The sequence below is a fragment of the Amblyraja radiata genome, chromosome 20 (assembly GCF_010909765.2).
Source record: "Amblyraja radiata isolate CabotCenter1 chromosome 20, sAmbRad1.1.pri, whole genome shotgun sequence".
Taxonomy (NCBI): domain Eukaryota; kingdom Metazoa; phylum Chordata; class Chondrichthyes; order Rajiformes; family Rajidae; genus Amblyraja; species Amblyraja radiata.
Window position 1 is genome coordinate 21752816 of NC_045975.1, and position 14217 is coordinate 21767032.

At 47.0% G+C, this 14217-nt stretch overlaps 1 protein-coding gene across 2 annotated transcripts in view; it reads right to left on the reverse strand.

Moving 5' to 3' along the window:
• Positions 1-13054, reverse strand: part of ush1c (USH1 protein network component harmonin) — a 110419-nt gene extending 97365 nt beyond the window's left edge. For both annotated transcript variants that reach the window (XM_033039000.1, XM_033038999.1), the window contains exon 1: positions 12962-13054. In XM_033039000.1, the coding sequence (XP_032894891.1) occupies positions 12962-12997 (36 nt within the window). In that variant the 5' untranslated portion in view covers positions 12998-13054. The remainder of the gene's footprint in view (positions 1-12961) is intronic.
• Positions 13055-14217: the final 1163 nt, after the last annotated feature.

Here is a 14217-nt window from a genome sequence, read left to right on the forward strand (position 1 = left end):
TCGGTCCGCAATAACCAACCTGACCTCCCGGTGGCTCAGCACTTCAACTCCCCCTCCCACTCCGTATCCGACCTCTCTGTCCTGGGTCTCGTCCATGGCCAGAGCGAGCAACACCGGAAATTGGAGGAACAGCACCTCATATTCCGCTTGGGGAGTCTGCATCCTGGGGGCATGAACATCGAATTCTCCCAATTTTGTTAGTCCTTGCTGTCTCCTCCCCTTCCTCAGCCCTCCTGCTGTCTCCTCCCATCCCCCAGCCTTCGGGCTCCTCCTCCTTTTCCCTTTCTTCTCCCCGCCACCCCACCCCCCCACCCCCCGATCAGTCTGAAGAAGGGTTTCGGCCCGAAACGTTGCCTATTTCCTTCGCTCCATAGGTGCTACTGCACCCGCTGAGTTTCTCCAGCTTTTTTGTGTACTGTCATATATCCATGTTCTCTAGAGATGCTGTCTGACCTGTTGAGTTACTCCAGCACTTTTATGTCCTTTAAAAAAAATCCAGTTAATTAACAATTTAAATTAAATTAGACCATGAAAATGCAAAATCAAAGTATATTGAGTTAATGACAGCACTGCAAAGTTCATAGAACAGTACAGCATGGGAACAGCCCATTCAACCCACAATGTCCATGCCGAACATGATGCCAACTTGAATTAATCTCCTCCTCTGCCTGCACGTGATCCATATCCCTCCATCTACAGCATATCCACTTGCACATCAAAAAGCCTGTTAAACACCACTTTTGTATCTGCCTCCACTACTACCCCTGGCAGCGCATTCCAGGCACCCACCACCCTCTGTGTAAAAAAACATACCCCCACGTCTCCTTTAAACTTTGTCCTTTCCACTTAAAGCTATGCTCTCTGGACTGTGACATTTCCACCTTGGGGAAAAAGGTTCTGACTGTATACCCTATCTGTGTCTCTCATCATTTTATATACTTTTTTTAGGCCTCACATCAAGTTCCGGCGTTCCAGAGAAAATCATTCAAGTCTGTCCAACCTCTCCTTATAGTTAATACCCTCTAATCCAGGCAATATCCTGGTGATTAGTAATGGTGTCATTGATTAGTAAGGGTGTCAAGGGTTATGGGGAGAAGGCAGGTGAATGGGGTTGAGAGGGAAAGATAGATCGGCCATGATTGAATGGCTGAGTAGACTTAATGAGCTGAATGGCCTAGCTAATTCTGCTCTTTCAACTTATGACTTGAACTAAAGCTCTTTAGGAATAGCTTCTTCCCACAAACATTATGCTCTTGAACACTGCACAACACTAACCTCAACAACCGTGAACTTCTATGGACTGTCTTTGGTTGTGTTAAAACAAGTTTGGTTTTTACGCAAAGATTACGCATATTAGTTTAGTTTAGAGATGCAGTGTGGAAACAGGCCCTTCAACCTACTGAGTCCGTGCCGACCAGCAATCCCCACACACAAGCACTATCCTACACACACTAGGGACATTTAACAATTACCGAGGCCAATTAAGCTACAAACCTGTACGTCTTTAGAATGCGGGAGGAAACCGGAGTACCCAGAGAAAACCCGCATGGTCACAGGGAGAACGTTCAAACTCCGTGCAGACAGGATTGAACCTGGATCTCTGGCTGTGTAGCAGCAACTCTACCACTGTGCTGCAATATTAGTTTATAAAATTAAAACAACATTATTATATGTAGCTTGGAGTTTGTGGGCCTACTTATGGGCAAGTAAGAATTTAATTGATCCATTGCTGGTACATAGGACAATTAAACACTCTTTCCTCTGCACAATAGTGAGTCAGAGTCTTTGGAATTCAACCCCAATTTGTCTTGGTCTTTCATGCTTGCTCAAGCATACTGCCCATCTGCCAGCTAAATTTGCCCTTTATACAGATCAGGAATACCTTTTACATTATGAATTTCCAAAACAAATGACTAAGATCACTGTTGAACCGCTTAGCTGAAGACATTGGTTAAAGGGCATTTATGATTACTTGCTACAAGAATGACAGACCATGCGCATAGACTGAGTCATGGAGTCGTACAGCGTGGAAACAAGTCCTTCGGCCCAACTTGCCCACACTGACCAACATGCCCCATTTGCACTAGTCCCACCTGCCTGCGTTTTGTCATATCTCATATCCCTCTCAACCTATCCTATCCATGTACCTGTCTAAATGCTTCTCAAACGTTGCGATAGTATCTGCCTCAATTACCTCCTCCAGCAGCTCGTTCCATAAATCCACCACCCTTTGTGCAAAAAATGATACCACTCAGGTTCCTATTAAATCTTTCCCCCCCTCACCTTGAACCTACAGTGCGTCCTCTGGTTCTCGATTCCCCTACTCTGTGCTTTTATATGAACTATTCTTCACATGATCTTGAACACTGTTCTTTATTTCAAAACATTGCAATGCCAACACTTGACAAATGATGCTTCACTATGATTAATGTTGTTACTTTATCACTTTCTTATACAGTATAAGGGGGAGGTGGTCATAAGAAATTGTGACTGTTCAAGCAACTGTTCAATTAGCATCTCAAGGCAGACAAGACTGTGCTGTAACATGTAGTGATGGTACAGCAAAAAGAAAAAAAGTATTCAAACATTCTGCTGCTATATTTTTTAAACCAAACATAAAAGACTTGCAATTGTACTGTCACAAGATATCATAATTGTAGAGAAACAAGGAACTGCAAAAGCTGGTTTACAAAAAAAAAGCACAAAGTGCTGGAGCAACTCATCAGGTCCAGAAGCTGTTTCATACCAATTGTGTTTGGGGGGGGTAGAGGGGAGAGAGGAGGGAGAGAGGAGGGGAAGAGGGGAGGGCGGGGGGGGGGGGGAGAAGAGGGGGGGGAGAAGAGGGGGGGAGAAGGGGGGGAAGAGGGGGAGGGGAAGAAAGGGGTGATGGGGGGGAGGAGGAGAGGGGGGGGAGGAGGAGAGGGGGGGAGGAGGAGAGGGGGGGGGGGAGGAGGAGAGGGGGGGGGGGAGGAGGAGAGGGGGGGGGAGGAGGAGGGGGGGAGGAGGAGAGGGGGAGGAGGAGGAGGAGGAGGAGGGGGGGGAGGGAAAAAGCTGGAAGAGAGGAGGGGCAGGCCAAAGCCTGGCAGGTAATAGGCAGATATAGGTGAGGGGGTGGAGGCATTAAGATGCAGATGATTGGACAAAGGCCAGAGATGAAAAGACAGAAGGTGTGAGATTAAAGGATTGAGGAGTTGCAAATTGTAAAGCTAGAGGAAGTTATGCAAGTGGAAAGGGAGGGTTCAATGTTTGAATTCAACAATTTTAGGTAACTCAACCCTTCCCCCCCCTGTTCCCCTAGCTGCCTTTCTTCACAACCCCCTTTCCCCTGTGCCCCACCTGGACATATATATTTCTCCCCTCCCCCCTTCATTCCTTCCTCTTGCTTCACAATTTTCCACTTCGGTCCTTTTGTCTTACACCTCCTGTCTTTTTACCTTCTGCCTTTGTCCAACCATCAGCCTATCTAACCCCACCTCACCTGTATCCACCTATTACTTGCCAGGCCCTGCCCTTTCTCTCTTCCAGCTTTGTTACACCCCACCCCCTACAATCAGTCTGAAGAAGGCTTCTGACCTGAAACATCACCTTTCCGTGTTCTCCAGGGGTGCTGGCTGACCCGCTGAGTTAAGGGCCTGTCCCACTTTCACAACCTTTTTTACTCATGGACATTTTTCATCATGCTAGAAAAATGGCCCGACCTACTTGATGCCACGAGTACCTACGACTAACATCACAACCTCCTCCCACCTTGTGACAACCATGCTGGGAGTATGAGTCAAGGGCAAACTCGGCAGAGGTCGTGAATTAGGTCGTGAAAGTGGGACAGGCCCTTTACTCCCAGCGCTTTGTGTCTTTCCTCACAACTATTTAAATCAACAATGCTCACAATCAGAAAAGAAACTTGAAAATGGTTAGCATCAATAGCAATGATACCAATTCTTCCCTCAACAGTCACCATGCTTCCAAATGTGGCCTTTTGATTGAATAACAACCAATGAAGCAATATCATGCAGAAGCAGAACCAAAATATAATAAATACTAGACCAAGTGCAGACCCGTTGGGTCTGTTCCCCCAACGTGCGGTTGTGGGGGGGGGAGGCGGCATGCAGCGTCACACACACTAACTATCCCCCCCCCCCCCCCCGCACTCACGCTAATTACCCCCCTTGATATTATATTAATATTATTAATTTGCTCCTTTTACCCCATAACCACCCTATCTACTGACGCATAGCCCCCAACTTGCAGTCACATCTAGAGAGGAGTGGTGGGGGGGGGGGGGGTAGAGAGTGAGGGCAGAGAGAGAAGGGGCAGAGACACAGAGAGAGGGGCAAGAGGGAGAGGGGGTGGCGAGGAGGAGAAGAAGGAGGGTGCGTGAGAGGGGAAAGGTGGGGGTGGGGGTGGAGCGGAGGAGAGAGAGAGGGTGAGAGTGAGGGGGAGAGAGGGGGGGAGGAGTGAGGGGGAGAGAGGGGGGGAGGGGTGAGGGGAGGGGGGGAGAGGTGAGGGGGAGAGGTGAGGGGAGGGGAGAGGTGGGGAGCAGGGAGGGTGGAAGGAAGGGGGTAGGGGTGTGTGGAGGGGAGGAGGTTTAGGTGAGGGACGGTGGGGGAGGGGATGGAGGGGAGGAGTGGGAGAAAAAGAGGGGAGAAAGAGAGAGGGGGGGGAGAGGAGAGAGAGGAGAGGGAGAGGAGAGGGGGGAGAGGAGAGGGGGGAGAGGAGAGGGGGGAGAGGAGAGGGGGGGAGGAGGGGGGAGAGGAGAGGGGGGGAGGAGGGGGGGGGACGGGGGGAGAGGAGGGGAGAGAGGAGGGGGGGGAGGAGAGGAGGGGGGGAGAGATGGGGGGGGAGAGGAGAGGGGGGAGAGGAGAGGGGGGAGAGGAGAGGGGGGAGAGGAGGGGGGGAAGAGGAGAGGGGGAAGAGGAGGGGGGGAGAGAGGAAAGGGGGGAGTGAGGGGGGGTGCTGAGAGGGGGTTGAGGTGAAGGGAGGGGGAGAGGTGAGGAGCAGGGAGGGGAGGGGTGGAAGGGAAGGGGGTAGGGGTGTGTGGAGGGTAGGGGGGTTTAGGGGAGGGATGGTGGGGGAGGGGGATGGAGGGGAGGAGGGGGAGAAAAAGGGGGTGAGCGAGAGGGGGGGAGTGGAGAGGAGGGGGGGGAGAGGAGGGGGGGAAGAGGAGAGGGGGGGAGAGGAGAGTGGGGGAGAGGAGAGGGGGGGAGAGGAGAGAGGGGGGAGAGGGGGAAGGGGAGAGGAGAGGGGGAGGGGAGAGGAGAGGGGGGAGGGGAGAGGAGAGGGGGAGGAGAGGAGAGGGGGGAGGGGGGGGGGGAGAGAAGAGGGGGGGAGAGAGAGTGCCTTTTTATTTCAACCCAAACCCCCCAAACAACCTTTTGCAGGCAGTGCTTTTTTACTTTAACCATATTTTCATTTTCAATCCACATTAAGGGTACAGTTGTGTGAACATGTGTTCAGTGTTATTCACAGCTCAGAGAAACGTGACCCTCTGCCTTCCTCCAGCTTGCAGACTAATTGAGGCACACCACTTCCTGGTTTTATAGTCCATCCCCCCTGCCGCCAGCGGGGGCAGCAGAGAGAATGGGAAATTTTGTAAAATCATTAATATCTCTCTCATTTTTCATCGACTGGAAAAATCCTCGGCTCACATGTGGCGGAGGGGGGCTCTGAGCGAGGTGGCCAAAAATGACGGCCGTAGGTGGCGGCGTTCTCTCGGAAATCGCAGCACAGATCGCCAAAACCGGTCAAGAACAGACTTTTAGATAGATAGATAGATAGATAGATAGATAGATAGATAGATAGATAGATAGATAGATAGATAGATAGGATAGATAGATTAATAGAAATTGCAGAAGATACAACTCAAGGACGAGTGGACCAAATTGTTTTTACTACAATATAAAATCAATGAGGGGTTGCAAAAGCCATAAAACTCGGTGTCTGAAACCTATAGTGAATTTATGCTTCCAAATGAGATTTGGTAAACTTATGGCATTCTATAGCTTCTCAGTGGGACATAACAGCAAAGGATTGCAACTAACTGTGGCGAGAAAAATAATTTGGAAACATACTGGTCAAAATGCAGAAATCACAGCAAGAAACTGTAAAGTGAAGAAAGTTAATCTCTCAAATGGAAGCTGTTCCTCAAATGACCTGTTCGCTGTAAATAGCTATAAACATCCATCTTTCTTTCACCTCCCTTCCATAAACATAAACTAAGTTGACATGGGAATCATAAAAATCCTTTTAATTTACACTCCAGTCAAAAAAACCCTTTAAGTATGTTTAGCTTTTTCTACCATTGTGTGACAGTCCATGGAAAATAACACACACTGACACACCCCGACAGTTTGGTCTAATATGTTCTCTCTCATACATGAGAATATTTGTTTTGATAAAACACTGAGCTGATATAAAGCTCTACATATGTATCTTAAAGAAGGAATGTTTTTACCAATGCAGTTCCTGTTTGTGAGAGATGGGGGGAGGGGTGGGGAGTGGTGTACGCAGTAAAACCTCTGAACGGGATGAGTGATTCTTGTGTCACGCAAGTAACAAAGGTCAATAATAAAGCAATAAAACCGATCAATAAAATTGTAATTCTTGCCGTGTGTTGGTACCAGCTGTTATCAGGCAACTGAACCATCCTGTCAACAACTAGAGCGCGGTCGTGATCTCCCATCCAACTCATTGGAGACCTCAGACTATCCTTAATCAGACTTTACTGGACTTTATCTCGCACAATACGTTATTTCCTTTATCCCTCATCGGTATAGTGTGGACGGCTTGATTGTAACGATGCATGGTCTCTTCACTGACTGACTAGCAGGCAACAAAAAAGCTTTGCGCTGCACCTCGGTGCACATGACAATAATAAACTAAGCTGAACTAAACAGATGATAAAACAGGTGTGAGCTGAAAACCTTTTAATATAACCACGTTAAAAGAATGTTAAAATTAAATGTTTTGCTTCATTTCTAAATACATCCTAATGCTGCACTGAATGAGGCTGCACAGTAAGCTAATGGGGGGCACAGTGGTAGAGGTGTTGCCTTACAGTCCCAGGTTCAATCCTGACTACGGGCGTTGTCTGTACGGGGTTTGTGCATTCTCCTTGTGACCGCGTGAAGTTTTCACGGGTGCTCTGGGTTTCGCCCCACATTCCAAAGACATGCAGGTGTGTAGGTTAATTGGTCTCTGTAAATTGTCCCTAGTGTGTAGGATGGAACTAGTGATAGTTACAAAATGTTGGATTAGATTAGATCAGATCCTTTATTTGTCATTCAGACCTTTCGGTCTGAACGAAATGTCGTTGCCTGCAGCCATACATGTAATAATAAACAACAAGACACACAATAAACACAAATTAACATCCACCACAGTGAGTTCACCAGGCACCTCCTCACTGTGATGGAGGCAAAAATCTTAGGGCTACTGTCTCTTCCCTCCTCTTCTCCCTCTGCGCTGAGGCGATACCCCACCGGGCGATGGTAGTCAGTCCCGCGGCTCACCGAGCTCCGCGAAAGGGCCGGTTCAAGCTCCGCGGCCCGGGGTGGTCAAAGCTGCCGCCCTCCAGTCCAGCGGCCGCTGCTGTTGCTGCGGGAGCTCCGGAAAACAGGCACCAGCCTGTGACCTGCGAGCTCCCGACGATGTCGTCCCCTGGCCCGCGGCCGAGCCCCGGATTCAGGTCGCCGCCGCCAGAACGCCGCCCCATCCACCGGAGTACCGTCTCAGCCCCGCGCCGGGCCGCCCTCACGGGAGCGCCGTCCCAGCCTCGAGTCGTGCCGCTGCCACCGGAGCGTCTCAGCCAGCACCGTCCCAGCCCCGCACCGGGCTGCCCTCACCGGAGCGCCGAGTCGTGCCGCTGCCACTGGAGCGCCCGAACGCCGCCATAGCACGAAGACGGCGTTGGTGAGTCCTGGCTGGCTCTGCCTCCGGAGCCTCGAGGTCGGTCACAGGTTGGAGGCCGCCAGCTCCGCCATTAGGCCTCAGCGCAGACGGAGGCAGAGAAGGGGGATACGACACGAAAAAGTCGCATTCCCCTGAAGGGAGAGACAGAAAGCCCTGGTTCAGCCCCCCCCCCCACCCACACACACACAACACAACCTAATAACCAAAAATTTAACTAAACAAGACAAAAAAAACAACAAAAAAAGTAAAAACAGACCGTCTGCAGGCGAGCCGCAGCCGTTCAACAGCGCCGCCACTTCCGTAACTCAGCAGGACAGGCGGCATCTCTGGAGAGAAGGAATGGGTGACATTTCGGGTCGAGACCTTTCTTCAGACCGATTCGGGTCAGAAGAAGGGCCTCGACATGAAACGTCACCCATTCCTTCTCTCCAGAGTTGCTGCCTGTCCCGCTGAGTTACTCCAGCATTTTGTGTCTACCTTCGATTTAAACCATCATCTGCAGTTCTTTCCTACACGGATACAACTAGTGTATGGGCGGGGATTCAGGGAGCCAAAGGGCTTGTTTGCGGCACATTGTACCTCTAAACTAAACTAAATTAAGTCTGAGAATGATAACCGCAACAGTAAGTCTATCAGATACAGATATTTTACAAAATCAAAGAAGTTATTGAAGTGGAATCAAAACAAAATGAATAATGAGCAGCACAAAATATGTTTTTATAATAACATTACAAAGATATATATTTTCTTATTAAAATTATCATGACCCCTAATGCAATTTACAATAATTTACCATTGAGAGAATTGATTCAAGCCACTGGTTGCAGAATCAATATATAGATTAAATTTATTGTCATGAATACTAGTTATCATGAAATATTAACTTAGAATCATATTGTCATTCAGTATGGAAAACAACACTTCCCATCTAAGCTAGTCCCATTTGCCAGCGTTTGGCCCATATCTCTCGAATCCTTTCTTATCCATGTTCCTATACAAGTTACTTTTTTAATGCAGATTAACAAATAACTGCAAATCTTAGCCCCTATGCAAATTGTTTTATATCTTTGCACTCTGGACGGCTCAACTGTATTCATGTGTAGTCTTTTTATTTTACTGGATAAAAACATAGAAAATAGGTGCAGGAGTAGGTCATTCGGCCCTTCGAGCCTGCATCGCCATTCAATATGATCATGGCTGGTACACAAAAAAGCTGGAGAAACTCAGCGGGTGCAGCAGAATCTATGGAGCGAAGGAAATAAGCAATGTTTTGGGCCGAAACCCTTCTTCAGTCTGAAGAAGGGTTTCGACCTGAAACGTTGCCTATTTAAGAGGGAGTTAGAGTCAGTCTGAAGAAGGGTTTCGGCCCGAAACATTGCCTATTTCCTTCGCTCCATAGATGCTGCTGCACCCGCTGAGTTTCTCCAGCTTTTTTGTGCACCTTCGATTTTCCAGCATCTGCAGTTCCTTCTTAAACAATATGATCATGGCTGATCATCCAACTCAGGATCCTGTACCTGCCTTCTCTCCGTACCCCCTGATCCCTTTAGCCACAAGGGCCACATCTAACTCCCTCTTAAATATAGCCAATGAACTGGCTTCAACTACCTTCTGTGGCAGAGAATTCCTCAGATTCACCACTCTCTGTGTGAAAAATATTTTTCTCATCTCGGTCCTAAAAGATTTCCCCCTTATCCTTAAACTGTGACCCCTTGTTCTGGACTTCCCCAACATCGGGAACAATCTTCCTGCATCTAGCCTGTCCAACCCCTTAAGAATTTTGTAAGTTTCTATAAGATCCCCCCTCAATCTTCTAAATTCTAGCGAGTACAAGCCGAGTCTATCCAGTCTTTCTTCATATGAAAGTCCTGACATCCCAGGAATCAGTCTGGTGAACCTTCTCTGTACTCCCTCTATGGCAAGAATGTCTTTCCTCAGATTAGGAGACCAAAACTGTACGCAATACTCCAGGTGTGGTCTCACCAAGACCCTGTACAACTGCAGTAGAACCTCCCTGCTCCTATACTCAAATCCTTTTGTTATAGGATGCAAACTAAAGCTTTTCACAATTTCTCCGGTACGCGTGACAATAATAAACAAAAAAAAACTATTAAAATATAAAACATTCTGTCGCCTCTGCGCCTTTTTCTATGGGAAGGTCCCCACCACCCAGTGATGACCCCTTCTCTCATCCCCACCAGTCTCACTGCTCTCAGACCCCCCCCCCCTCTCCCAGGCAGCCTTCTACCCTCTTTTGACCTTTTCATTAAGACTCTGAAGAAGGGTCCAGACCCGAAACAGCACCCATCCTTTTTCTCCAGAGATGCTGCCTGACCTGCTGAGTTATTCCAGCACTTCATGTCTACCTTGAACATAGAACAAACGGCACCAACAGTACAGTCCTTCTGCCCACAATTTATGTGCCAAATATAATGCCAAGACCAACTCTTATCTACCTGCACACGATCCATATCCCACCATTCACTGCACATCCATGTGCCTACCTAAAAATCTATTTAATGTATTGTATCTGCCTCCATCAACCTCCTTATTGCACCAGTCGTGTGGAATGAATAAAATACAAATTTGTGTAGAACATTGGAGCACGTGGACAATGTTAAGGGCGGCACAGTGGCGCAGCGGTAGAGTTGCTGCTATACAGCTCCAGAGATCTGGGTTCTGTCCTGTCTACGGGTGCTGTCTGTATGGAGTTTGTCGGTTCTCCCTGTGACTGCGTGGGTTATCTTTGGGTGCTCCGGTTTGAATGAATGAATAAATAAGTCCTCCCACATTCCAAAGATGTACAGATTTGTAGGTTAATTGGCTTCTGTGAATTGTTCCTAGTGTGTATGATAGAACTAGGGTACAGAGGATTGCTGGTCGGTGCAGACTCGGTGGAACAATGGGCCTGTTTCCATGTTGTATCTCTAAACTAAACTAAATGATTGGAGAAATGTTATTGAGGAAACCCTGATAATTGATATTGTGAGTGAGAAAGGCTACTTGGAAAGTAAACTTCCAAGCAGGGCAATTGTTCACAATCAAATGGCTCAAGATATTTATCATTTCCTTCCAATCCCAGGAAAGCAAGAATTAGTTCCTGAAAAACAAAAGTTGGTACTATCCAATTTATAGAACTTTGGGTCAGAAATGTCAATTTCTTGCAACATAATATATTTAATCTATTTAGTCCTTGCTAAGTTTCCTGTACTCTACACCTTCTCACTGCAAATACCCCAGTACTTCTCAGGGGAAACTATTGCGACTTGTACCAATTCAATGGGCATAAGTGGTCTGAGTAAGAAACATGATCTACAAAAATGTAATGTTGAGTGTAGATGTGCACTAAAGACCAACCTGGCAACAGTTAGGTGGCACTTTAAAGACATATTACATAGTATAAACATGTCATGGACACCAGAGAGATTAAATATATCTTGTGCAGGAAACAGATAAAAATCAGTAATCTACTAACTCAGTAAAAGCTTTGACCCAAATGTCTAGAAACCCAATGACGCTAACCCCATTTTCCAGATAGAGAACAGCTGTTTAAACGGCAGGTTGCACGATACACCTGTCATATGTAGAAAATGAGTTTATTGACACGTTAGTAAAGGGAGCAAAAGAAGGAAAACCAATACTCATGCCCACTAATGTCTCCACTTCCTTAGAAGATCGAGGAGATTCAATATGTACACAGCCATTGTCTATTTGGTTCATTTAAGAACTTTAGCCAGCTGCCACCACAGTACGTTTGGTTGGTTAATTGAATTTGGAACCTTGTACCTTGTACTCAGCTTAAAGCAGTGGCCCCATAGCAGACGTGTCCACGTCACGGGGCTGGAAACTGGAAGTGTCTTGAGCTACCACCATCATCTATTATAACAAGGGATGGCTCCCACTGATTGTCGCCGGAAGCTTGTGTCCTTTTCAGGACAGACGATAACAGCGATGTCAACATTTGAAACATGGAAGATGGACACGAAAGAAGAAGAAGCTTAAAGCAGTACCCAAGACCATAAAATCATGTCTGTGTGTGGAGTTTGCACGTTCTCCCTGTGACTGCGTGGGTTTCCTCCGGGTGCTCCGGTTTCCTTCCGCATCCCAAAGGGTTTGTTGGTCAATTGGCCCTCTAAATTGTTCCTAGTGTGTTGGGGGGGGGGGGGGGATGAGAAAGTGGGAAAACATAGAACTAGTGTGAACGGGTGATCAGGAGCTAGCATGGACTCGATGGGCCGAATGGCCTGTTTCCATGCTGTATCTCTAAAAAAACTGAGATAACACATAAGAGAGGCGCAGTATATTGTGTTTGCAGGCCTGTTTAGCTGCAAGTAGAAATGTAATTGTTCTCTTGTCTGTAATAATGACAATTAACATTTGATTTTCCATTTTTCTGTGCAATTTAAAGTGCTTGATCGCCCTACATCACCAAACGAGGCTCCAAATTAACAGTTATAATTTCCATTAAAAGAGAGCCATTAGTCACTATTTCTGCGCCACCTCAACCAGGACGTGTCCCTTTAAGATTCCAGTCCAGGATAATGTTACCAATTTAAGTTAGAGCTCAGAAACCTGCGTTTTCATGCCACTTGCCCGACCCCTAGTTCTCACGCGTTAGTGGAAACCCCACATCCCATGGAGTGGCGGCTTTAACTGGGAGTTTAGGAAACCGCATCCTTCTCTCTCCGCTGCCATGCAGCTCAACTATAAGGGGCGAGTGAGTTTCTTGCTGGACGGAACAACCGCCCATGTACAAGCTAAACATTTCTGAAACTCTACCATAAACTGGCAGCTTTAAAGGCGTTTCACTTGAAGCGCAAAAATCCCCGACGCTGCGCTGGCAACGCTTAATGGAAATTGAAGACTGTCCTAAATACTCAATGCCCTTCCCCCATCAGTCAACGATACTGTTGGGTTCATAGTCTGAGAACAAGCACTTTCCCTAACTCAAGCTTGCGTGAAAATAACAAACGCTTGATTAAAGCTAGTGTAGACAAACAATACTGGTAATCTAAAAGTTGTAGTGCCTACAGCGAGTTATCTCTGCCCTTACCTTGTGCCTGAATTCTCTGGCTACCTTTTTCTCCATTGTAGCAGTCTGGATACGTTGGTAACAAGAACCGACCGCCCCCTATTCCTCTGAACGCATTGACAAGGGAAAGGACTCCCGGATACCAGTTCACAGCGTTCAGCACTTCATCAACCAAAAATTATTGGTGCCTTAGAACAATATCTTTTGTGGGATTTTATGTTTAAAGGCAATAAATTAATATATATTTGTCACATTTTATTTTTTGTACTATAAACATATTTATTTTTAAAGGTTCAAAGGTCTTTTATTGTCACATGTACCAATTAAGGTACAATGATATGTGAATTACCATATAGCCATACATTAATAAAAAGCAATAAGCCACACCACTACATAAAAGTTAACATAAACATCCACCACAGTGGATTCCCCACATTCCTCACCGTGATGGAAGGCAAAAAAGTCCAATATTCTTCCTCTTTATTCTCCTGCAGTCGGGGCAGTTGAACTATCTGTCAGGGTGATGGAAGTTCCTGCAGCCGTTGGCCAAAGCCCCCGCGTCGGGGCGATCGAAACTCCCACGTCAGGGCGATCGAAACTCCTGCGGCTTGGAGTTCCCGAAGTCGGTCTCTGACCAGAGGCCACAGGCTCCGTGATGTTAAGTCCGCAAGCAATCATGGTTGAAGCTCCGAGGTCGACGCCTGGCAAAGGGATTGCGAGCACCGCGATGGTAAATCCGCAGGCGACCACGGTGGAGCTCTTAAAACCGATCACCAGCAAAGGTCGCCAATTCCTCGATGTTAGGCCGCATTATCGGAGATATGATAGGAAAAAAATTGCATCTCCGTCGAGGTAAGAGATTAGAAAAAATTTCCCCCAACCTAAAACAAGCTAAAGAACACTAAAAACATACATTTAAAACATACAATTAAAACACAGAGAAGGAAAGGACAGACAGACTGTTGGTGAGGCAGCCATTGCTAGCGCCACCCAGTGATAGCAATGGCTATTTTTTAAGGGAGAGATTCACAGATTCTTGATTAATAAGTGTGTCAGGAGTTATTGAGAGAAGGCAGGAGAATGGTGTTGAGAGGGAAAGATAGATCAGCCATGATTGAATGGCAGAGTTTTAATTTAGTTTATAGTCACGTGTACCGAGGTACAGTGAAAAGCTTTTTTTGTGTGCTAACCAGTCAGTGGAAAGACAATACATGATTCGGAGTAGACATTATGGGCGAAATGGCCTAATTCTGCTCCCATAACATGAACTTATTATC